This window comes from Topomyia yanbarensis, chromosome 3 (genome assembly GCF_030247195.1).
Source record: "Topomyia yanbarensis strain Yona2022 chromosome 3, ASM3024719v1, whole genome shotgun sequence".
Classification (NCBI taxonomy): domain Eukaryota; kingdom Metazoa; phylum Arthropoda; class Insecta; order Diptera; family Culicidae; genus Topomyia; species Topomyia yanbarensis.
This window is the reverse complement of record NC_080672.1, coordinates 303,744,542-303,768,105: the sequence shown is the minus strand read 5'-3', so window position 1 is coordinate 303,768,105 and position 23,564 is coordinate 303,744,542. Positions and strand designations below refer to the sequence as shown.

Sequence of the window (23,564 nt, the reverse complement as noted above, 5' to 3'; positions counted from 1 at the left end):
CACGAGTTCCTAAATTGTTTGTAAACCTTCCATGGGGTTTTACCAGCGCAAATAAATAGAACTAAAATCTTTGTGTTAAACAAGACCCTCGAAAACACTCGATGAGAGAAACCCTCTCATCGAGTGTTTTCATTCTAGCATTTCGTGCCACTAAAACTTTCCTATTTATTTTTTTTCCTATCCACAGATGCAGCTCAACTGACTTTGCCACTTGAAGATGCCATTTAGAAAATTTGCTTCAAACGACTGCTAATGCTGATTCCCGTTAGGCCAAATCAATTGAACCAAATCGAATCCATTGAGTGAATATTGCATGCGTTCTCGCTACTAAAGCGGGATTTGTGATGTAGGTTAAGGTCCATGTATATTTGTCTGTCGTCTCTGTGTGTTTGTGTGAATGAAATAGCCCCAGTTCGTCCAAAATGGTAGACAGTTCGATGGGATCGGTCAGCTTCCTCCATCTGGGGGACATCGTCTCCATATACTCGGAGGGAAATGTATGCGGATTTCTCAGCACTTTAGGGTAAGTTTGTCTTATTTATAGTTCAAAGGTTGACAACAAAATGACCGATGCGTACTTATTGAAGCTTGGTAGACGACCGTACCGTCGTCTGTCCTGCCGCGGGGGATCTTAACGATCCCCCGGAGAAATTTCGCGATTGTCTAATCAAGATATGTCCTATGAATCGGTACTCAGCCCAGAAGCAGTTCTGGAAGGCCGCCAAACAGAGCACATCAGCCAACACGGACACTAGCTTGCTCAAGCGATTGCATGTAAGTATTTTGAGGATGGACTCTCTAAGATCCAGTGACGTGTTGTTGACTATTAACTTGTTTTTAAGCGGTTTTGTTTTTTATTTTGTTTCTAACTGCTGCGATATTAAAAAGTCCCTTCTCTTGAAATGTGTATGCTCTACGCGAATGAGACATACCGCGTTAACAAAATTGCTTATTCGGCTAATATTACAATTTTTCTGTTAGTATTTTTCATTCTTCACTATGTCTAATTTCAATGGTATATATATTCTGTGATGTTTCATTATTTGACATTTCATATGTTCTTAAAATGCAACATTTTCCTGCTTTCAATTTGTTTGTTTTTCTGAAAATGTTCTTAAATTCCCGTCTTTGCGTTTTATGTTTTAAACTGTTTCTTGAATTTCAATTCAATATTTAAAGCTTATTATTTTTTTCGTATCTTTAAGGCTTTAAAGCTTTTTGTTGATATATCAGATACGCAGTCTAATGTACGCTGGGTAATGTTAAACTTTTACAACTAAACATTTGCCAAAAATAATAACAAATGCCTTCCCTTTGCCGTTTCTTCTCTAACCCTCTGTTCAGCATGCCGCAGAGATAGAAAAGAAGCAGAATGAATCCGAAAACAAAAAGCTTCTCGGAACCGTTGTTCAATATGGCAGCGTAGTCCAGCTGCTGCACCTGAAATCGAACAAATATGTGACGGTGAATATTAGGCTTCCAGCCTTGCTGGAGAAAAATGCCATGCGAGTTTACCTGGACGCTAATGGCAACGAAGGTTCCTGGTTCTACATTATGCCGTTCTACAAACTGCGATCCGCCGGTGACAATGTAGTTGTGAACGATAAGGTTATACTGAAGCCGGTCAATGCCAACCGGCAGAATCTGCACGTGGCAGCCAACTATGAATTGCTGGACAATCCGGGCTGTAAGGAAGTTAACGTGCTCAATTCATCCACATCCTGGAAGATTACATTGTTCATGGAACATCGGGAGAATCAGGAAGATGTCCTGAAAGGTGGAGACGTTGTACGGTTATTTCACGCCGAACAGGAAAAGTTTTTGACTATGGATGAGTACAAAAAGCAACAGCATGTGTTCTTAAGGACTACGGGAAGAACAAGTGCAACGGCTGCTACCAGCAGTAAGGCCCTCTGGGAGATTGAAGTCGTTCAGCATGACTCTTGTCGAGGCGGCGCAGGCCACTGGAACTCACTATTCCGGTTCAAGCATTTGGCTACCGGATACTACCTGGCAGCTGAAATCGACGATGACATATCCCGTACAGAAAAGTCAAGCAACTCTAGTCATCCTCAGGGTGATTCCTTCCGGTTGGTTTCCGTGCCACATTCAACGGACATTGCCTCTGTGTTTGAGCTGGACTCCACAACAATCACTAGACCGGAAGGGTTAGTGCCCCAAAATAGCTACGTACGGATGCGACATCTCTGCTCAAATACATGGGTTCATGCCACTTCTTCACCTATCGATATAGACGAAGACAAACCGGTAATGTCGAAAGTCGGTTGCTCAGCGATCAAAGAAGATAAAGAAGCTTTTCAGTTGATTCCCGTTTCTCCCGTGGAGGTTCGAGATCTGGATTTTGCGAATGATGCCTGCAAACTATTGCTAGCTATGAGTACCAAGTTGGAGAATGGAACTATATCTCCAAATGAACGACGCTCACTAATCGCACTGCTTCAGGATATAGTGTTTTTCATCGCCGGTCAAGAAAACGAACAAAACAAAAGTGATGCACTGGATCTAACAATCAATAATCCAAATCGAGATCGTCAGAAGTTGCTTCGAGAGCAGTACATCCTTAAACAACTGTTCAAGATTTTACAAGGCCCTTTTCAGGAAACGAAGAATAGCGATGGCCCTTTCCTGAAAATTGATGAACTCGGTGACCCGAAGAACACACCGTTCAAAAACATTTTCAGGCTTTGCTATCGCATTTTAAAACTAAGTCAGTCTGACTATAGGAAAAATCAAGAGTACATTGCTAAACATTTTGGTTTAATGCAGAAGCAGATTGGTTACGATATCCTTGCAGAAGATACTATTACGGCTCTGTTGCACAACAACCGCAAGCTATTGGAAAAGCATATCACTGCTGCGGAAATCGAGACCTTTGTGGGTCTCGTACGTAAAAACATGAACAACTGGCAGTCCCGATTTTTGGACTATCTTTCGGATCTGTGCGTATCCAATAAGAAAGCTATTGCAGTAACGCAAGAACTAATCTGCAAAAGCGTTCTGAGCGCCAAAAATGCAGACATTCTGATCGAGACATTCCTGCGGGAGGTGGACGACGAGCGGTTGGGGTATCTGACTGATCTGGAACGAGGCAACCATCAGTTCACCGAAATTCGCGAGGTCGATGAGTCCAACGAGGCGGAGGTGGAACGGGAAAAAGGTACCACAAGAACACCCGCGGCTAGCCCAAGGAAGCTCGATGACAAGAAACGCTACGAAGTGGTCCTGATGTGGCAGAATCGAACGGTAAGTCGTTTGGAGCGCTTAAATGGTTCAAATTCTAAATGGATGGTCGGCAAGCTTATATTCATAACATATACAAAATAGTTAATAGATTTGGATTACAAGAAAGTTATCCCTCCTTTCATTTGCAAATAAAGGGTTCTTTTCTCTGTGAGTTTTTACAAGTTACTTTACGCTTATCCGGACATGCCGTAGACTCAGGTGATTCGCATTTCTAATGCCAAAAGACCCTGACTCCTACGGTAGCAGACAAAAAGTTAAGTCGCCGGTGAGCTCTAAGCTTGCATATATGATTCTTCCACGCTTTTCTAAACTTTCTCCCTTCAACTCCTTGCTTTCCCTGGCTCTAAATATTGAAAAATATACTTCACCTTCCAGTCCCTTGCTAATTAAATGCCGTAACAACTGTTGACAAATTGACTCAATAGGTCGTTAACAAAAATGGTTAACAAAAAATGGTAAAAAAAAATCAAATTCAGTCACTCTCCTATATTTCTCATTAGTGGAGAAAAATTTAGGATATTTTTTTCTCCACTAAAGAGATAACCAAATTGCATTGGCTTGCTAAGCCGGACCAAGTTTCAATTTCGTTACTTCTCATCAGCTTAATCAGAACTCCTTTTCTTGCGGACATCACGTAAGACTTGCGTACAAAGTGTTTTCATTTTTGGAGCTAGCGTCAATCCGGCGCTAGCTTTGTCCTGTCACTAAGCTTGTGTCGGAATCTGATGAGACGAAGTGAAAACGCAAAATCCATAACTAATTGAAGTTCACATTTTTTTAGCAAGGTAAACTAAAACTTATATTTGTTCTAGCGCGATATTTTTCTAAACAATGCTGATTTACTTTTAGTTGTTAATAAGAAAGCCAAAATAAGTTGAAGCATATCTTGAAACAAACAGATGTTGTGCCCGTGGTGGGTTATGAATCCGTGAGTGAACCATTATTGAGCTCTAAAATTTATGCATAAAAAGGAATCGTTAAGGTACGAGAAAAACATTTACGAAAAAGAAAAGAGATCGGATGAGTGTACTTCGAGTTATTCGGAACGATCACTCTACGCACCGAAGTTTTTTCGCCGACGATCCGCTTAATTTTGCCGAATTTTTGTTGGCTGGGGGTTTGCTGAGACTCTCGGCTGATGGTAGTTCGGTGAAGTTTTGCTGGATTTCGATTATCAAATTTTGATGTGTACAGACGAACCTGCCCAGAGGCCGCGTGGTATCCGGCCAAGAATTGAGCCACTGGCTTCCTGCATCCATGTCGTAGAAGGCGACTGAAAGTAGGAGTCCCTAAGTCAAGGTGTAGTTCCGTGCCGAGGACTTAATGACTGGAGAGTCTAAAATATGCCAATCGCGCACGGAGCATTTAGGGTTTTGTCCTTACAGTGTTATGCGAATCTCTGACATAGTGGACCATTATTTTCTTCACAAATCGTGGGAACCAAATGATCATGTCCCATTTAAACCTGATATGGCTCGCTATATGCGTTAACATCCCAACCTGCTTGGTGTCCTCTAGTTGTTATGCAATTTATGTTGAAAATGAAATGTACAGTTCCAATCAATGTTTAGAATAGCACAAATCAATCTCCAGCATAAACGTACAGCAACTATGAATTTATCTCGACGTGAAATGCCTCTAGCTTGCATTCTTGCAAATAAGGCTATTACGCTTGTCTCATATCGGAGCTCACAACTCGCGATATCTGTGTTACCACAGTTACTCTGACTGTTAGTAACGTAGACAAAAAATACATGTATAGTTCAGCATATCTAACGCATAACGAGTCATCTCCTTCTGATGATTTCAAAAGCGTTGTATCATATTGTAGTAGAAATGGGCTTCCGCTCATTATCGGCAGTGATGCGAATGCTCATCACATCATTTAGGGCAGCTCAGACATCCATCTGAGAGGCTCTGAACTGATGGAGTACATAAGTAGTGCAAATCTCTATATTCTGAATGTGGGAAACCGACCAACTTTTGCGAGATCTAGGAGGGAGGAGGTGTTAGACATAACGCTTTGCTCTGATAGAATTTTGCATGACCTGGGAAATTGGCAGGTTCCAAATGAAACTGAACCGTCTCTATCCGATCATAAATATATATTTTTCATTTTGATGTCACCTTCAATGTGGTAACATATCGTAATCTTCGTACTGTTAGAACGACTAGGGGAACCCCGTGGTGGAGGGCTGAACTTGAAAGAATGAAGAAGGTTATGAGAAGAGCTTGAAACCGGCGTCAGCATGGTGATTCCAGGGCTTTAAGATCAGCTCGTAGTGCATATAAGAAATGTCTTAGGTCTGCAGAGCGGGCTGGCAAAACCTATGCACTAATGTCTCTTGTATGAACGAGGCTAGCAGGATAAATAAAATTCTCTCGAAATCGAATGATTTTCAGATGAACTCCTTAAAAACCAGAGATGGTGCTTATGCGACGGACGAAAAAGATGTTCCTAATTGTCTCTTCGACACACACTTTCCAGGTTGTATCTATCCGGAGCTGAACAATGTTCACAGATCTCATTCTGGTGATTTGGACTCGTGGGCGTTAGCACGCACATTGGTTTCCACTGAATCGATCAAGTGGGCAGTTGACAGCTTTGCTCCATACAAATCACCCGGAAAAGATGGAATACTCCCGTGCTACTGCAAAAGTGATTTGATGTCTTGAAAAAGATTTTGCTTTCCAGTCTTGCTACCGGGTATATCCCGAAAGCATGGCGAGAAATAACTGTTAGATTTATTCCCAAAGGGGGGCACTCAAGCTATGAAGAAGCCAAGAGTTTTAGGCCTACCAGCTTAAGTTGTTTTCTTCTGAAAGCCTCGAAACGGATAATCGATCATCACATCAGGAACGTTAGTTTAGTTGAATACCCACTGCACAAAATGCAACATGCATATCAGTGTGGGAAAGTCACGATCACTCTGCTTCACTATGTTGTTTACAACATTGAGAAGGCCTTCTCGCTCAAGCAATCTAGCTTGGGTGGATTCCTAGATATTGAGGGTGCTTTTGACAATGTGTCGCTCCAGTCTACTCTGCAAGCGACGCGCGGTCATGGGATACCTGCATGTATCTCGGGTTGGATAAACGCAATGCTTAGTAACCGCATGCTTTGCTCTTCACTGCGACAAGCCGAGATACGGAAGTAGAGTATTTGTCCTTGTTCTCAGGGCGGCGCTCTGTCACCTTTGTTATGGAACTTGGTAGCCGACGGCTTGTTGAAGAAACTCAATGAGCTTGGATTTCCACCCTACGGGTTTTCTGACGATTACCAAATACTAATTACTGGATTTTGCATCGGAACAATCTTCGACTTAATGCAACAGGCATTAAGAGCTGTCGACAAGTTAAATTATCAGTTAATCCAAGCAAAACTTCAATGGTTCTTTTCACGAAGAAGCGAATAACAACGGGGGTTCGTCCCTTGCAGTTCTTTGATTCTGAGCTACTGTACTGTGTGCAGATAAAGTCTGAATTGGTTTGCTCACATTGAGTTCGAAGTCAAGAGAGCGTGCATGGCCTTCGGGCAGTGCAGACGACATTTTGGAAAGACCTGGGGTCTTAAACCTAAATACATACATTGGATTTACACGACAATTGTACGTCCAATACTGTCATACGGATGCCTTGTGTGGTGGCAGAGGTGATGACGGTCCAGTCAAAGCTTATCCATCAGTAAAAATGGCTCTCATGGCGTTGACTCGTGCTTTCACTACAACTCCGACTGCTGCTCTTGAGGCACTTCTAAATATCAAACCATTACACATACACCTCAAACAAGAAGCACTATCATGTGCACACAGACTGCAGGTTACTGGGCTTTGGAACAGTAACCATGTTAATCTTGCTACCAGTCATAAACGATTGTGGTACATGGGGTGAAGATATTTTTGCTCCCAGCGATATTACACTCACATGTAGTTTTCCTTACAGGACATTCCATGTGAAGATTCTCTCTCGAGAGGAGTGGTTGTCTAACTATACGGAAAGACAACAACAAACGCAAGTGGTCTGTTACACTGACGATTCTCTGATGGAGGGACGTGCTGGTGCTGGTGTCTACGGCCGTGAAATGAAATTGGAACCATCTCACTCACTAGGTAGATACTGTACAGTATTCCAAGCAGAAATCGATTATGTGCGGGGTACAATCCCTTCAACTGAGTTTGTCCGGCAGAATTATAAACTTCTGCTCCGATAGTCAGGCTGCAATCAAGGTCCTTAGCTCAGCCAAATCACTGTCCAAGCAAGTGATCGCGTGCCAAAGAACTAAGCATTGTCAACACTATCTACCTTATCTGGGTGCTCGGACATTCCGTTATTACTGGAAATGAATGGGCTGACGAATTGGCCAGGGCAGCTTCAACGATTGACTTTGTTGGTCCTGAGCCCGCGCTGCCAATTTCGACAAGTTGGATAAGGGAAAAAATACGGTCCTGGGGTTCGTCCGAGTACCGCAATTATTGGAGAAATCTACAAACGTGTCGCCAAACAAAGGCGTTTCTAGTACCACCGTGCCCAGTGATTTCGAAAAATCTCCTACATTTTTCGAACCTCCACTGCGGCATGCTGACCAGGGCTTTAACCGGCCACTGCAAACTCAATTATCACATGGCAAATATTCAGCGCGCTGAGTCTTTTTCATGTGATCTTTGTGAATCCGACTACGGAACCTCATATCATCTGATATGCAACTGTCCAGCGGTAGCGCAACTGCGATTTCGAGATTTCGGCCGTCCTTATATAGACGAAACCATGTTTTGACGACTGAAACTCAGAGATATACTAAAGTTTCTTATCCAATGTGGTAAAGAGCTTTAGGCTTATTCGCAGGCGAGTTGAACTACTTGTGAGTTTAACTTACCTGTTGTTTATTTTTGTTTTGTGCTGTTATTTTTCCCAGCCTTCCGATTCTATTTCCCCACACCTCCTTGTCCTTTCCTTCCGCTCAGGAAATGATGAAAACACACGGCAAGGCACAAATCCCCGACTACATATGGGAAACGTGCCATTTAAGCCAATATATTTCGATTCTTGATACACTCATAGTCAAGCCTGTTTGCATGTAGCGTTTACAGTTGCGCATTATTTTGACAACCTTTAACAAAAAAATACAAAAATCCGGACCATGCCATAAGCAAATTTGATCTAATTTTAGTCTGGCAGGAAATATTTACCTTTGCAAATCTGTTCATATAAATAACACCTTGCATCTGCTTACAATAACGAAAAACTTTGTGATGTTTAGTCTCACAGAAGGGACCCAACAATTTTTTTTTTCAAAAAAACGCGAGGTCTCAATTGAGGCAACTTTTAATGTGCAATAATTTTGATGATCTGTAAAAGTGAAAACAAACATTTGACGCTATCGCAAACGCAAAGGTTAGTTTACCGACAGAGCTACCAAAACGCATAAAGTTTGCACTAAAAATGGTAGAATGTGACATAATATCCTTAGAGGTTCACTTTTCATCTTTGTTCACCTATTCCCACTTTCCCCTACACACTATCAAACTCATTATCCTGCAGTTTATACCATCACGAAAGTCATACATTAATTAACAGTTGTTACAACACGTACACTTGTTTTATGACACGTTAATTCAAACGAAACCATACAAAATCTATCAATAAGCTCAACAAACAAAACTAGCGTGAGAAGCAGGCGGGACTGATATTACATTTTGGTTTGTTGTCAAAAGTACTCGAATTTGAGTTCCATTTCAGCGATTTTCACCAGAAGAACAAAAATTTTAATTTTATTTGTGAATTATAGAAATATTTATGTAGTAATCTAACTATTTTATGCAACAATACCGAGATTTTCAATTCTTCGTAACCGTAAAACAAAAAGTAAACGAAAATATTGAATCGTCTTTTTCTCAACATGTTTTTTTAATTTTTTTATATTATTTTCTATTTCATTATATTATTTTGTTTGCATTACATTTCTAATTGGGTGTTCAGCCACAAGTGGTGACTTTTCATCCCTATTGTTTACATTATTCAGTTAATTATTATTAAGATATAATATGCTTTCGCAGTTAAGTATTTTTTTTCAATAGGATGTTTTAAACCTACTTGTCTTGTGAATAAGGAGCTAAACAAATCTTATAAACTAACTTATAAACTATAAAGAGAGTTAATCGTTGAAGTTGCTTATAATACTGTTCGTCATAATTTCTAATGTTTCTATGTTTGCGAGTCTGTGTAACTCATTTGTGCTAACCCAGGGAGGACGTTTCAAAATCATTTTCAGAATTTTATTCTGAGTCCTTTAAAGCGTTTTTTTCCTAGTAGCACAACCACTTGCCCAGATTGGCACTGCATATAGCATTGCCGGTCTGAATATTTGTTTATAAATTAATAGTTTGTTTTTAGGCAGAGCCTAAAATTCCTATTTATAAGAGGGTATAAACATTTTATGTATTTGTTGCATTTTGTTTGGGTTCCTTCAATGTGATCCTTAAAAGTGAGTTTTTTATCGTAAATCAAACCCAAGTATTTAACTTGATCTGACCACGTTAAAATCCAAACTGCTCAGGAAGAAAAATAGAACTCTCATTGATGTGTTACATTGATGTGTTAGGTTAGGATGATTTTTTCAAATAATTTACTAATAGAAGAGAGTAAACTAATTGGTCGATAGCTAGATGCTTCTGCTGGGTTTTTATCTGGCTTCAAAATAGGAATAACCTTGGCATTTTTCCATCTTTCAGAGAAGTATGCTAATTCATGATGCATTTGATCTCATCATAGTTTTTTTGAACAATATCGTCTAGAGACAATACCTGGTTTGAAACGTTTTCATATTTTTGTAAGGCTTCGGTTTCAATAGGACTCACAACGTTGAGATTAAAATTATGGACGCTTTCAAACTGCTGAGCAAGTTTTTGAGCTTTTTCTTCGTTTGTAAGAAGTATGTGGTCACCTTCCTTCAAAGCTGGAATTGGTTTCTGAAGTTTCTTAAGAACCTTAGAAAGTTTCCAGAAAGGTTTAGAATTTGGCTTGATTTGTTCAACCTCTTTCGCGAAATTTTCATTTCCTAAGAGTGTGAATCTATGCTTAATTTCTTTTTGTAGATCCTGATAGATACATTTCATAGCAGGATCACGAGAACGTTGATATTGACGTCTTCGAACATTCTTCAAGCGAATCAAAAGTTGAAGATGAATAGGAGTATTAAATTTTTTCTGTGTTGTTGGTACTGATAAATTTCTAGCATCAACTATAGAATCACTTAAATTTTATAATGCCGTATCATTGTCAGCTTTATTTTGTAAATCAAGGTCATGATTAAAAATATTCTCAATATACGTTTTGTATCTTTCCCAATTCGCTTTGAGATAATTGAACACTGAGCTAATGGGATTGGAAACAGCTTCTTGAGAAAGTGAAAAAGTTACTGGAAGATGATCAGAATCATAGTCAGCATGTATAATCAATTCGCTACAAAGGTGACGTTGATCTGTCAAAACCAAATCAATTGTTGATGGATTCCTTACAGACGAATAGAACGTAGGATCATTCGGGAACAAAATTGAATAATAACCAGCAGAGCAATCATTAAAAAGTAGTTTACCGTTGGAATTGATTTGAGCATTATTTCAGGCTCGGTGTTTGGCGTTAAAATCACCGATTATGAAGAATTTCGACCGATTTCTTGTAAGTTTTTGTATGTCTCCTTTCAAGAAATTAATTTGCTCGCCAGTGCACTGAAAAGGCAAATAGTTTCAACTTCGATACCCAAACTCTCAATCATCTTGGTGTCAAGAGACGGAATGTTTGATCCTGCGATTAATCGCTATTGCGATTCCTCCGCCGAATCCAACAATTCGATCAAATTGATGAATAACAAAATTAGAGTTACTCTTCAATTTAATATTTGGTTTAAAACAAGTTTCGGTCACAACGGCTATATGCACATTATGTATCCTCAAGAAGTTGAAAAATTCATCTTCGCACGTTTTCAATGAACGAGCATTCCAATTTAATAAATTTAAATGATTATTTAAAGTCATTGGTAAACTTTAATTTCATTACAATTTTGTTAGCAAATTCCCACCCCGCTTGAAAAGCTTCAAACATGGAGGTAGAATTTAACATAGCAATCATCATATGTAACATAGAGTCCTGCAAGTATTTTAATTTTTCTTCCGTTACGCTACTTAGATCCAATGGATTAAAGGAAGCGTTGGATGCAAACGAGTTTGTAGGCGTGATAACGGTAGCCGTTATTTTGACCTTGTTACCTGCCACTGAAGCATAAGATGACACACCATTGTAGGATGGTGTGACGGAGAAGAAATTGTTAATCTATTTTGAATCGGATTAACAAGTTTGGACGTGTTTTCTTGAAGTGTACCTAAAGAAGTAGGTAATTTTTTATTTGTTGCTTTTGTTGTCTAGAACGAGAATTTATAATTTTTTCTCGAACAGGACAACCCCAGAAATTTGATTTATGATTTTCGCTACAATTAGCGCATTTGAAACTTTTTTCACCGGACAAGTATCTTTCGTGTGCGATTTATCACCACAGATCGTACATTTGGAATCAAAATGACAATTTTTTGTCGGTGCCCAAAGCCTTGGCATCTACGACACTGGGTCAGATTTTGAATTATGCCCCCATGTCGTCTATAATGTTCCCACTTTACTCGCACGTGGAACATAAAACGTGCTTTTTCAAATACTTTGAAATTATTAACCTCATTACGATTAAAATGAATTAAATAAAGCTCCTGGATAATTCCAGAGCGCACTGGCGTGTTATCGCCGCTGGCCTTTCTCTTCATAAGAATAACTTGTGAAGGAGAAAAGCCAAGTAAATTTTTCAATTCGTTGGATATTTCATCCAAACTTTGACCTTGTGGTAGCCCTTGCAAGACAGCCTTGAATGGTCTATCTGTCTTGAAATAGGTAACCTTGAGAAAGACTGTTGCTGTTGAAAAACTCTAGGTAAACCAGGAGCTATCAAGATTTGTGACCGGTTCGAACGAAGGTTCAAGCCGGTATGATTTCTCAACATGGTGATTTTTCATATGGGACTGATATGCGAGTACCAGAGCTACCTTCGGTTGGTAGGGTAATGTCGGGAGAGATGCCGCGTCGGGTGAGATGCCGCACTCTCTATATCTCGTAGAAAGGGTTACTTTTAAACGGCAATATTGTATTGTGAGTTTGTCTTTCGAAGAATTTCAACACTGGAGATGTAAAATAATCTTTTTTTTTAACTCACGATAATTTTATTAATGATTATGTGCGTCCAGTTGCATCGCGGAGTGCCGAAAACTTTTCAGCTCCTCATTAAAATTTCGGTTTTTTAATTGTTCGATTTTTTTTGGCAAATCATGTATCGGTTGAATATCTGGGACCTTTTGGAAGCCATTCTGATCATGAGCACGGGCATCCATAATTTCAGAGGAAAATGTCGTCGTACGGCATCTCTCCCCTAATATTGCGGGTGAGATGCCGCCCTCGATGGAGGAGGATGCGTAACTAAAATGACCTAGCACAGTGATATATAGTATTATGAGTCTATTTATCTATATATTTAAACGGCTGATATGTATCTAAGTAATTTTAGTAATCGCATTGAATTGTAGTGATGTCAATATTGGGATAAAAACGAAAATTTCAATGAATTAATGGTTTTTCAAAATGAATCTTTCAAGAATAAACCTAAGTTATATAAATTCATTGTTGGGAGAAACAACCAAACATTACTTTTAAGGAAGCACTACCAACGCATAGATATACATCGCTCGTACAAACATATAGATAAAGAGTACCCTTGATTAAATTACTCCAACGTAACCGTTGCACAAGGTTGCGAAAGACAAATATTTTTAAAATGTTGAATAAAAAAATGTTTCCAGAAATGGTAAAACCCCCTTAACACAAGTGAAGGTGCTAGACGATTTATAGGTGTAATTAAACTTCATGAAACTCAATTGAAGACACTTAATCACAAAAACATCAACGAGAACTAAAAAATATTTTTCAGTTTTTCAGTTTATGACTACGGTGCGGCATCTCACCCGCACATGCGGTATCTCTCCCGCAATGACCTTTTTTGTAAAATGCTCGTGGAAATTTGATGAATTTTTTTTTCATGGCAAAAATTATTTCACAGTTTTCTAGAAACCTGTCGCAATTGATAAAAATGATTTCATCAATCATTGAATGGTTTACTTTGATGCAGGATTGATTTTTAGAAATGTGCGGCATTTCTCCCCAAATTACCCTATAGTAACTTGTTTTAGAGCGCACGACGAACTTGTTTCCTAGCGTCCGTCAACAACGCCCAGGACATAGCCTGAAGAACTAATTGACGGATCAAAAAACATTTTACCAACATATTCTAGACACCTTCAGCCTTCGATTTAAATAATTAAAAATTGATGTTTTGAAAAAAATTAGAAGATGACCCCCTTAATCATCCGGAATGCTAGGCGTAATCTTCCGGGTGATACGTGATTTCTAGAATATTTATTTGACTACAACCGTTAAGTCTTGAACATCATCGCTTATAATGAATTCATTTGGTACCCCCTTCTAACTCGATCTTCATGAATTATTTCATGCAAAATTTATCCCCCTCCTACCGAGGTCGCTAATTATCACAATTTTCTTGAACGCTCCTGGTACTAACATCACGAATTAATTGATTACATTTTGCTTCAATATAATTATGGCATGTCGCGTTATAGCTTACTCTTCCCTTCCTATATCACAGAATGTCATCATATTTCAGACCACCTCTCTCTCTCTAAATATGTGACATAATTTATAAATAGAACCTGATCAAAAAAGTAGATTTGTGTCGAGGAGTCACGGACGAACGAATTATTGGGAATTTATTGTTTTCGTTGAGATGTTTATAATAGTTGATATAGAAAATCATATTTCTAATAGTTCAATATTAGGACCTTTTTAGCCTGATTCCAAGCAGCTGTTTCATTTCAGCTTGCCGACTACCCAAATTCTGTGATGTACATTGTTTGATTCATATTAAAATTCAATTCTTCCCGTATCCAACAAGCAATCAAAATCCATGAGCCGGTTAGCTCAGGGACTGAAAATTGGCAGAACCACCGACATCAACATTCTGGATTACTACCGACACCAGCTGAATCTGTTCTCCAACATGTGTCTTAACCGGCAGTATCTGGCCCTGAACAACCTCTCCCCCCATTTGGACATCGATTTAATTCTGCGATGTATGTCCGACAAAACTGTTCCGTACGATTTGCGGGCATCCTTCTGCCGGCTTATGCTGCACCTCCACGTCGATCGTGACCCACAGGAACCGGTTACACCTGTTAAATATGCAAGGCTGTGGTCGGAAATTCCATCCGTGATGTCCATCAACGAGTGAGTTTTCACGCCTCACATGAGGATGGATCAATTATTGCAATTTCCCTTCTTTCAGCTACGATGTCGAGAAGCAACCGGACAGCAACAAGGAAGCCGTTAGGGCTCGTTTCAACAAAACGATTGCCTTCGTCGAGGACTACCTGTGCAATAATGTGGTATCGAAGATGTGGTTTGCCGACCAGGACCAGAACAAATTAACTTTTGAGGTAGTGAAATTGGCCAGGGATTTGATCTATTTTGGATTCTACAGCTTTAGCGATTTGCTTCGACTGACGAAAACACTGCTCAATATTCTGGACTGCGTGTCCGACAGTGAAACCGACCGGCGTGGGCTACCAACCGGGCACATCGATTGTAAGTATTGCGTGCACCTTGCCCTTCTCCAAAATAGGGTTCTTCCTCCGCATTGCGGTGATTGATTATGCTTTGATTTGAACGATTGGTATTTAGTCGCTTCGTGCGTTCATTTGTGGGTTGTATGTTTGGAACCAAAACGCTTTATTCATCGTTAGGTCGTTTGTTTACGTTCTTTGTGCGTTCTTGTGTGTAACTTAATTGCTACCAAACCATATTTTCTCATCCACCCACATTCGAATTGATCCTTGGAAAAGTAGCAAACGATGAGGAGACGCCACCTCAGAAGAAACTTAGTACAGGTGAAGCTATGCCAAAAAAGTTTTACCGGTCCAACTCGACCGTAACTGTGTTGGCTGCGGTAGCAGCCGCCAGTAAGTCGAAGGAGCGCTCCGATAGCCTCGCGGAAGCAACTGGCGGTAAGTGTAGGAGAGAAGCATGCGGGTTTTCTACCCACGTTGACGAAAGTTTTTCACCTTTCTGTGGGCGTTAGTTTTGTGAACGTTTTATTTTATATTTTCTTTTATGATTTGCTCGTAGCCACTTCCTGAGAAATTCACTCATATTATCAAGCTTATCATTTCTGCCCAAATGATTTCAAGGAAAAGAATTTCGTGGAAAAAGTTAGTAATTGGAACACGGCATATGTTCGAACACACTATTAAGATGTTAAACATATGGCGACCGCAAAAGAATAGGTTTTTCTCCGAATTTCGTACGTAGAATGATTATTTCTACAAAATAAAACCCTCACCTAACTTGTTACTTTCTTCCCCATGCGCTAGAGCTACTGAATATTTAGGTTGTACTGTACTAATGATTTGTTCCTATTCCACGTACACTGTTACACTATCTCGATCTATACGCGTACTGCACCCCGTATATTACGAATCCTACAATTCAAAAGCATTCTTCTTTTATAAAATGTCGAATTTTTGGCCATAATTGAATATGCCTCCCTCTTAATTAAATATAGCTAATTCCTGTAACACTAAATTCGAACTCTACATGTAGAATATTGAACACCGCGTATTGATGTTGTATAGTGTAAGTATTCTAGTCACTCTTCCACCCCAATTTGAATCTGAAGAGACTGAAAATCCCACGCTTTGGTGAAGGCGCTTGGCACTCTAGAAGTTCAGTTCGGTAACATATAATGTCTAAGAAGATTTCGCGAAACCCCCCGTTCATGATGTTGGTTCGATAACCGCAGACGACAACAATCATGGCTGATCAAATACAAAAAAGGTGTTATTGTAGTCTGCTCGATGTTTTCCCCATTACATTAAAAAAAGTAATAAATAGGTAAAACATTCGACTGTTTTCATTTTTATTATTCACTTTTTTCTCTAATTTACCATTTCTTTGTGTTTACAAATACATTACAATATTATAAATGCAACACATTAGAAAACCGTCGTAGGATTCTACAAACCTTGATGGGGAAGTTAAATGCACCACCATCCGGAGGTAAGATAAATGAACAAGAAATCCCCTTCCTACTGTCATATTCGACGCGCTTTCAAATACGCAGCAGGGATAGCGTTGTATTGTTTCCTATGGTTCTCATTCTAATACATAAAGTCCATCGAAATCCTAAATAATAATCATTCTCTAAACGATATGTTTTCACTTTGCAGCCGAAGGTGGTGTTCTACGACGTATTGGCGACATGGGAGCCGTTATGACTTCCCTAACACTGGGTCCTATCTCAACAGCCATCGTATCGCCCAACATTCAGCAACGCAAATCGGTGTCCCACTACATGAGAGAATACCCGCTGGTGATGGATACTAAACTAAAAATCATTGAAATTCTACAGTTCATCCTAGATGTCCGTCTTGATTACCGAATCAGCTGTTTGCTATCGATATTCAAACGAGAATTCGATGAAAACGAACTTACATCCAATGCTCAGCAGCAACCGGTATTGCCTAATGCTGTGCCGCCATCCGTAGTACCACCCGTTCCTGCCGTAATCACACCAACTGATAACGCATACTCAGAATTGAATCCAGAAACAGCCTCGATAACATCCACTACCACGGTGGAAACTACCGTGGAATCCTCCGTCGAGGAACAGCAACAACCAACTCAATCGACAAACACAGAACCCAAACCGGAAGTAAAGCCCGATACTAAAATAGGACCTGTCACCTCCGAAAATATTAATCTCAAACAGAAAAACATCGATCTGGAATCAATCGGTCACCAAGCGGAAGGAATTTTCGGATGCAACGAGGACACCTACAACCCGCTAGATCTGGACGGTCAAGGTGGTCGAACGTTTCTACGGGTCCTGTTGCATTTGATCATGCATGAGTATCCCTCGCTAGTGTCTGGCGCTCTTCATCTACTGTTCCGACACTTCAGTCAGCGGTACGAGGTGTTGCATGCTTTCCGACAGGTTCAACTACTGGTGTCAGACAGCGATGTCGAATCGTACAAACAGATCAAATCGGACCTTGACGTGCTGCGGCAAAGTGTTGAGAAGTCGGAACTGTGGGTCTACAAATCGAAACAATCCGATGAGCTACAGCAGACAGGTGGGGAAACCGGAGGCGATGGTGGCGAAGGAACGAAACCAGAGAAGGGTGATGGCGCTTCATCCGGGACGAAGGCAAAACCCCAGCTAGTCAAAAATGAATCTCAGCTTAATTTTGATCAAGGACCGGAGTTAAATCCAGAGCAAGCGTTGGAATATAAAAAGATTCAGCAGATTCTTATTAGAATGAACAAATTGTGCATAACTGCAGGTAAGTTACGCTTCAGATATAATTTTTCTATGGTACAATTTATTTATCCAAATCTTCGCTGTTTAAATATTATTTTTCTGAATAATATTATATCTAGACTCTAATAAAATATTAAAAACAAACATAGAACAAATGTGATTGAATTTGCGACAACATCGATCATTGGTTTGTTAAGCTAAACCAAACACTGGGACGACTTTGTTGCATATTTTTGGATATATATATATATATATATATATATATATATATATATATATATATATATATATATATATATATATATATATATATATATATATATATATATATATATATATATATATATATATATATATATATATATATATATATATATATATATATATATATATATATATATATATATATATATATATATATATATATATATATATATATATATATATATATATATATATATATATATATATATATATATATATATATATATATATATATATATATATATATATATATATATATATATATATATATATATATATATATATATATATATATATATATATATATATATATATATATATATATATATATATATATATATAAAAGTCAATGTTTGTATGTATATGATTTATGCACTCCTTAACCGGTTGTCGTCAAAATTTATACATAGTAAGCATTTGTTCTGGAGCGTGTTTGTGTGCTATTTGTTGGGGATTATCTGACCTTCAGATGGCGCTTCGGAACAAATTGTGTTTTCCTCCTATTTCGTTGAAAGTCGCAGCAACGCGCGATGGGTATTAGCTAGTGTAATATAATATATCTTTTGATACGGCGAATCAATTTTCAATTTAGAAACGGTTATATTTAGAGGAATAGCTGCACTATCAAATGATGATGGAGAAATAGGGTTACAAGTGGGCAATCTGGAGAGATTGCTCCGGAATTTACTGTACACTTCGTATTTCCTATAGAAACCAAATTATGATTTTGAAGTTTAGAAATGAAAATGGGTGAAACTTAAATTATACAGGAATACTTTAATTGCTTTAACAGACCGCCGGATGTTAGCTTACCGAAAACTCCGATGTCCGGTTCTGGAGGACCAGTTCAGATTTAGGGGTCATTTCAATCATGCGACACTTCAATTCACATTTTCTCGACAAAATAGGGAAAACGGAAGAGCAAAGATGCACTTCTGGTCACACATGGCCATTTCAACATCGGTCCCGGAACTGCGGTGTCCAGTTCCTGTGGACCAATTCCGATTTGTAGGTAATTTCCATCATGCGACATATCAAATCATACCTCCTGACACATGGCCTGATCGATCGTAGCGGTAGGACCTGTTTCTTTCTTTTGATCATCAGCCAGTGAAACAGAACGACACACAAAACAGCAACACTGAAATGGACTGTGATACAGAAATAGAAACAATGAACCTAAGAGCGAACAACACCAACCGACGGTGGCTGGACTGGACTGCTCGATTTTTATTCATTTTCAATTTGGTAACTATACTTTATCACAGTTAATGCAATGGCGAGGGTATATGCACAGATTGTGCTCTGCTGCAACATGGCCATTTCAACATTAGTTTCGGAACTCCGGTGTCCGGTTCCGGTGGACAACTTCAAATTTGGAGCCATTCCCATCATGCGACACATCAAATCACATTTGACAAGATAAGACTGACGGAAGAGCAAAGAGACCATTTTGGGCACGCATGGCCTTTTTAACATCAGTTCCGGAGCTCCGGTGTCCGGTTCCGGAGGATCAGTTAAGATTTCCATCATATGTTGTTATTTTGTTGTAATAACCAATCCTCTAGTAGGTTAATTGAATCTTTTACAGAGACACTTGGGAATAGTGCGGTTACGTTAAAGGAGGCCATAATCTCATCGTCTTTGATTTCACCTGAATTTTGAAGTTTGAGAGTGAATTCTTGTGTATTGGAGATGGACCGGCTGGAAACCTTTTTTGGCATATTTTTAAATTCTTGCACTAGCCATTTTGCAATTTTTTGGGTTGGGGCACCTATTGATGAAATAATTTCCCTGATTTCATTTCCGGGTTTGTGAATTTTTGGGAGTCCTTTTATTCGGGGTAAGATGGGATTTGAAACTTTGAAACGAGTGAGATTCTCACCCAAGAGGGGTTTACAGTCTTTAAGAGTTTTTTCGACACGTTTAATCATGTCCGGGAGGGGGTTCGTTCTCTGTGCCCTGTACGGGCCAGATATAATTTTTTGGGTCATGTCAGCGTCATATTGTTTTTTGTCCATTATTACAACTTTATTTCCCTTGTCAGCCTTTAAATAAAAAACTGGCTTTTCCCTCAATTCTTTTATAATCGTTATTTCTTTTGTTTGACATTTTTGTGGAGTATTTTCTGTAATTATTTCCGCTGTCGTGGATTATTTATTGTCATTAATTGTTGAAAAATGAAGGTTGCAATTCGACATAGATCTTTCATTAGGGCTTAAATCGCAAATGTAAACAAACAGCGTTTTCGCTATTATGACATTATGCGACAAAAATACTACAAGATTGAGGTGAAAATTAGTTAAAATGGTTTTTAATTCGATTTATAATTAAAGAAAACAAAACGGCGAAACATGCATTTTCTTCGAGATTTCGACTTAGGCCCTTCTTCTCATATGGAATATAAAGGCTAAACTTACATTTTTAGACAGAACCGGGCGTACAGTTATTATTCACAAAATTATTCTTTAAACGGCGGTTCTATTATATAAATGATAAGCAATATCTACTATGATCATGTCTACTCTATAGTTATTGTACATAAACGTTCGAATATTTCGAAATTTTCATGAAATTCGCAGAAAGGATGCACGCGCCCTTTCATTTGCATTGGGTTTATATGCGCCCATTTGCTGAGCCCTATAAAAAAGTATACTGTCAAGCTCGCCCATTTACCCAGCCCTACCCAGCAAGACAAAGTCAGTTTAGCTCATTTACCGCGCCCTTCTGAAAATTGTGTTCACGGTTTAGCCCTTTCGCAAATGGTGGTTGCTGAAGGGCGAAATCACGACTGGAATGCAAATTGGGCGTAAGCATTTTTTTAGTTTCTACCCACTAAAAGCACATAGGAATTAAATTCTTTGTTATATTGTCATAAGGTTTAACCAAAGATGCTTCAGGGAAAACATGATCATAAAGTAATTTATACCTACAATAAAAACTACATTTAGAAAAGCATCGCAGAATATTGAAACTGATTTTTCTCCATTTGAGTACATTGCGACTTAGGCCCTAATGAAAAATCTGTGTCGAATTATTGATACCTGTCTCTAGGTCAATGATTACTTGTTCAAAATTTGGTCTTGATGCTAATGCATAGTTAAGTCCCTGATTTAATAAAGTCGATTGTTCTTCGGTAAAGCTCTGAGATGAACGATTTACCACAAAATCATTTGAAATGTGTAGTGTCGGTTTGGGTCGGTCAATGTAGGATTTTAGTCTTAGATTGTCGAACTTCTTGTCCAAAAGTTTTCTCTTTCTTTCCGATTCACACTTTTCTGCAACTTTCACTTTTGTTAGGAACAAACAAAAACTCATTGGGTGTTCTTTAGCCAATTTCAAATACAAGCTATAGCACTCCATTGTTGTCACATTTAATACACTATATAAACGTTTTATACTATGATTTAAGAAATCGGCTTTCATCTTTTTCACTACACTTAAAGGTACGGATGTCTTCAACTTGACTTTATGACAAGTTGGGGTCAATTGAAATTTTTTACACTTTCTAAGAAAAGCAACATCTCTATGTAATCCCGCAATTTTTTTTCCTAAGGCTAATAAATTTATTATGCTCACTTGGCTTGGTTGCCATTTTCACAATATATACGCGAACGGAGGTCTTAGTGGAATGTACATAATGTTTCAAAGATTTTCTTCCATTTAATTCCACTATGTTTTTATAGTTAGATGCACTTGCACTTCACTATTTAACAGATACCGGTTTTTCGATTACTACTTGTAATCTTTTTCTCATTAAATCGATACTTCAAACCATTCATATCAGCATAAAATGGCCGCTTTTCATCACATGGTCCATAGAATGCTTACTCTACCATTAGGGGAAGAAGCAAAAACTAAAGAAACTGAATTCATTTTCGAAACAGGTAAGCTCAACGGGTGTCCAGAGCAAACCATCCAATCAATAATTAATAAAAAATCTAGAATACTTCATAAGCAAAACCTCACAACCTTAACTCCAACAACTGAAAATTTAAAAAGGATAGCAGTAGATTTCAACCAGAATACGGCTTATCCACTTAGGAAAAAAGTTTGGTGTAGATCAAGTTTTCAGTAGTAAAAATTACCAGCTAAAATCAATACTAGGATCCACAAGGGATCCGATAGAAACACTGAGCAAATCGGGGATATACAAAATATCATGTTCACATTGTGATAAAGTTTATATTGGACAAACCAGGAGAACATTAGAAATTCGATTCAAAGAGCATATTGCGCAAATAGCAAAAGATTCTAGAGAATCTGCTAAAGATTTACCATTCCACTTCAAATCCAAGGTAGCGGAACACGCTTTTTCAGAAAAACATAACTTAACTATAGAAGATATTAAAATTCAGCGTCAAGTCTCTAATCCTTGGAAATTAGACGTAGCTGAAAGCCTGGAAATTTTCAAACATTCGTCTCCTTTCTTATTAAATCGAGACCAAGGTAACGGATATTCATGGCTCTTCGAAATTTTACCTACATGCAAAAAACGGTCAGCTTCATGCACCTAGGTACCCACCGACCACAGCCTACCCGATTCCCTAGATAAAACGACTTTACAATCCCGTAATTTCCTATAGACTGATACAAACACTGAAGAAGATTACAAGTAGTAATCGAAATACCGGTATCTGTTAAATAGTGAAGTGCAAGTGCATCTAACTATAAAAACATAGTGGAATTAAACGGAAGAAAATCTTTGAAATATTATGTTTTTAGTGCTTCGGATTCTCCTCGTCAGTAACTAGCTCCAACTGGGTGTCTAGTTGGACGATGTATCTAAACTAGTAACCTAATTAGCACTTGTTAGTACATCGTTTAACTAGACACCTAGTTGGTGGTAGGTACTGACGAGGAGAATCCGAAACACTAAAGAAAAACATGCTTTATGTTAGGTATGATGCACAAAAATTTGGTCTTGTCGAAAATTTGTCCCATTTGGGAATTTTGCATATTATCAGGCGTTGGGTTCTTATACCAAAAGCCAGCTTCGATTCACATTTCTCGTCGGCAAACGTTAGATAGAAAATGCGAGGTGTACAGTATATTTCCGGCAATCTCTTCGGATTGGTTCGGATTGGCCACTTATACTCCTATTTCTCTATATTCATTTGATAGCCCAACTATTGAAAATTGATTCACTGTATCAAAAGATATAACTAAAAATATGCAACAAAGTCGTCCCAATGTTTTAAGGGTTAAAATAAGGTACTTTCCTTACGAGACATCACGCTTAACTAGAGGTTTGCTCAGGAACACAAATTGTGTCTCCGTTCATTTGGAGCTAGCGATAATCCGGCGTTAGCTTAGTCCTGTCACTAACTTGTTATCGAATTCTGATGAGACGAACTCGAAATGCAATTTCCATAACTAATTTAGTTATAGGTTTTGTGCTCTTCACGCGCAAAGATGATTTTAAACAATTTTCTTCTTAAAGGAGACAAATAGTTTTTATCAAAATATATTCTCCACTAAAGAGGAATATAGCATAGTACATCTTACATTGGCTTGCTAAGTCAAACCAAATGTTTTCATTTCATTAGTTCTCATTCGC

General features: G+C 38.5%; 1 protein-coding gene across 18 annotated transcripts in view; it reads left to right on the top strand.

Annotated features, from left to right (window-relative positions):
- Window positions 1-23,564, top strand: part of LOC131686915 (inositol 1,4,5-trisphosphate receptor) — a 135,227-nt gene that overhangs the window by 80,543 nt on the left and 31,120 nt on the right. For 11 of the 18 annotated variants that reach the window (XM_058970927.1, XM_058970928.1, XM_058970934.1 and 8 more), the window contains exons 3-11: window positions 188-523; window positions 588-774; window positions 1,206-1,256; window positions 1,345-3,264; window positions 14,318-14,649; window positions 14,708-15,006; window positions 15,264-15,425; window positions 16,417-16,476; window positions 16,647-17,762. In XM_058970927.1, the coding sequence (XP_058826910.1) occupies window positions 423-523; window positions 588-774; window positions 1,206-1,256; window positions 1,345-3,264; window positions 14,318-14,649; window positions 14,708-15,006; window positions 15,264-15,425; window positions 16,417-16,476; window positions 16,647-17,762 (4,228 nt within the window). In that variant the 5' untranslated portion in view covers window positions 188-422. The remainder of the gene's footprint in view (window positions 1-187; window positions 524-587; window positions 775-1,205; window positions 1,257-1,344; window positions 3,265-14,317; window positions 14,650-14,707; window positions 15,007-15,263; window positions 15,426-16,416; window positions 16,477-16,646; window positions 17,763-23,564) is intronic. The other 7 variants (XM_058970942.1, XM_058970943.1, XM_058970936.1 and 4 more) reach the window with 6 other exon arrangements.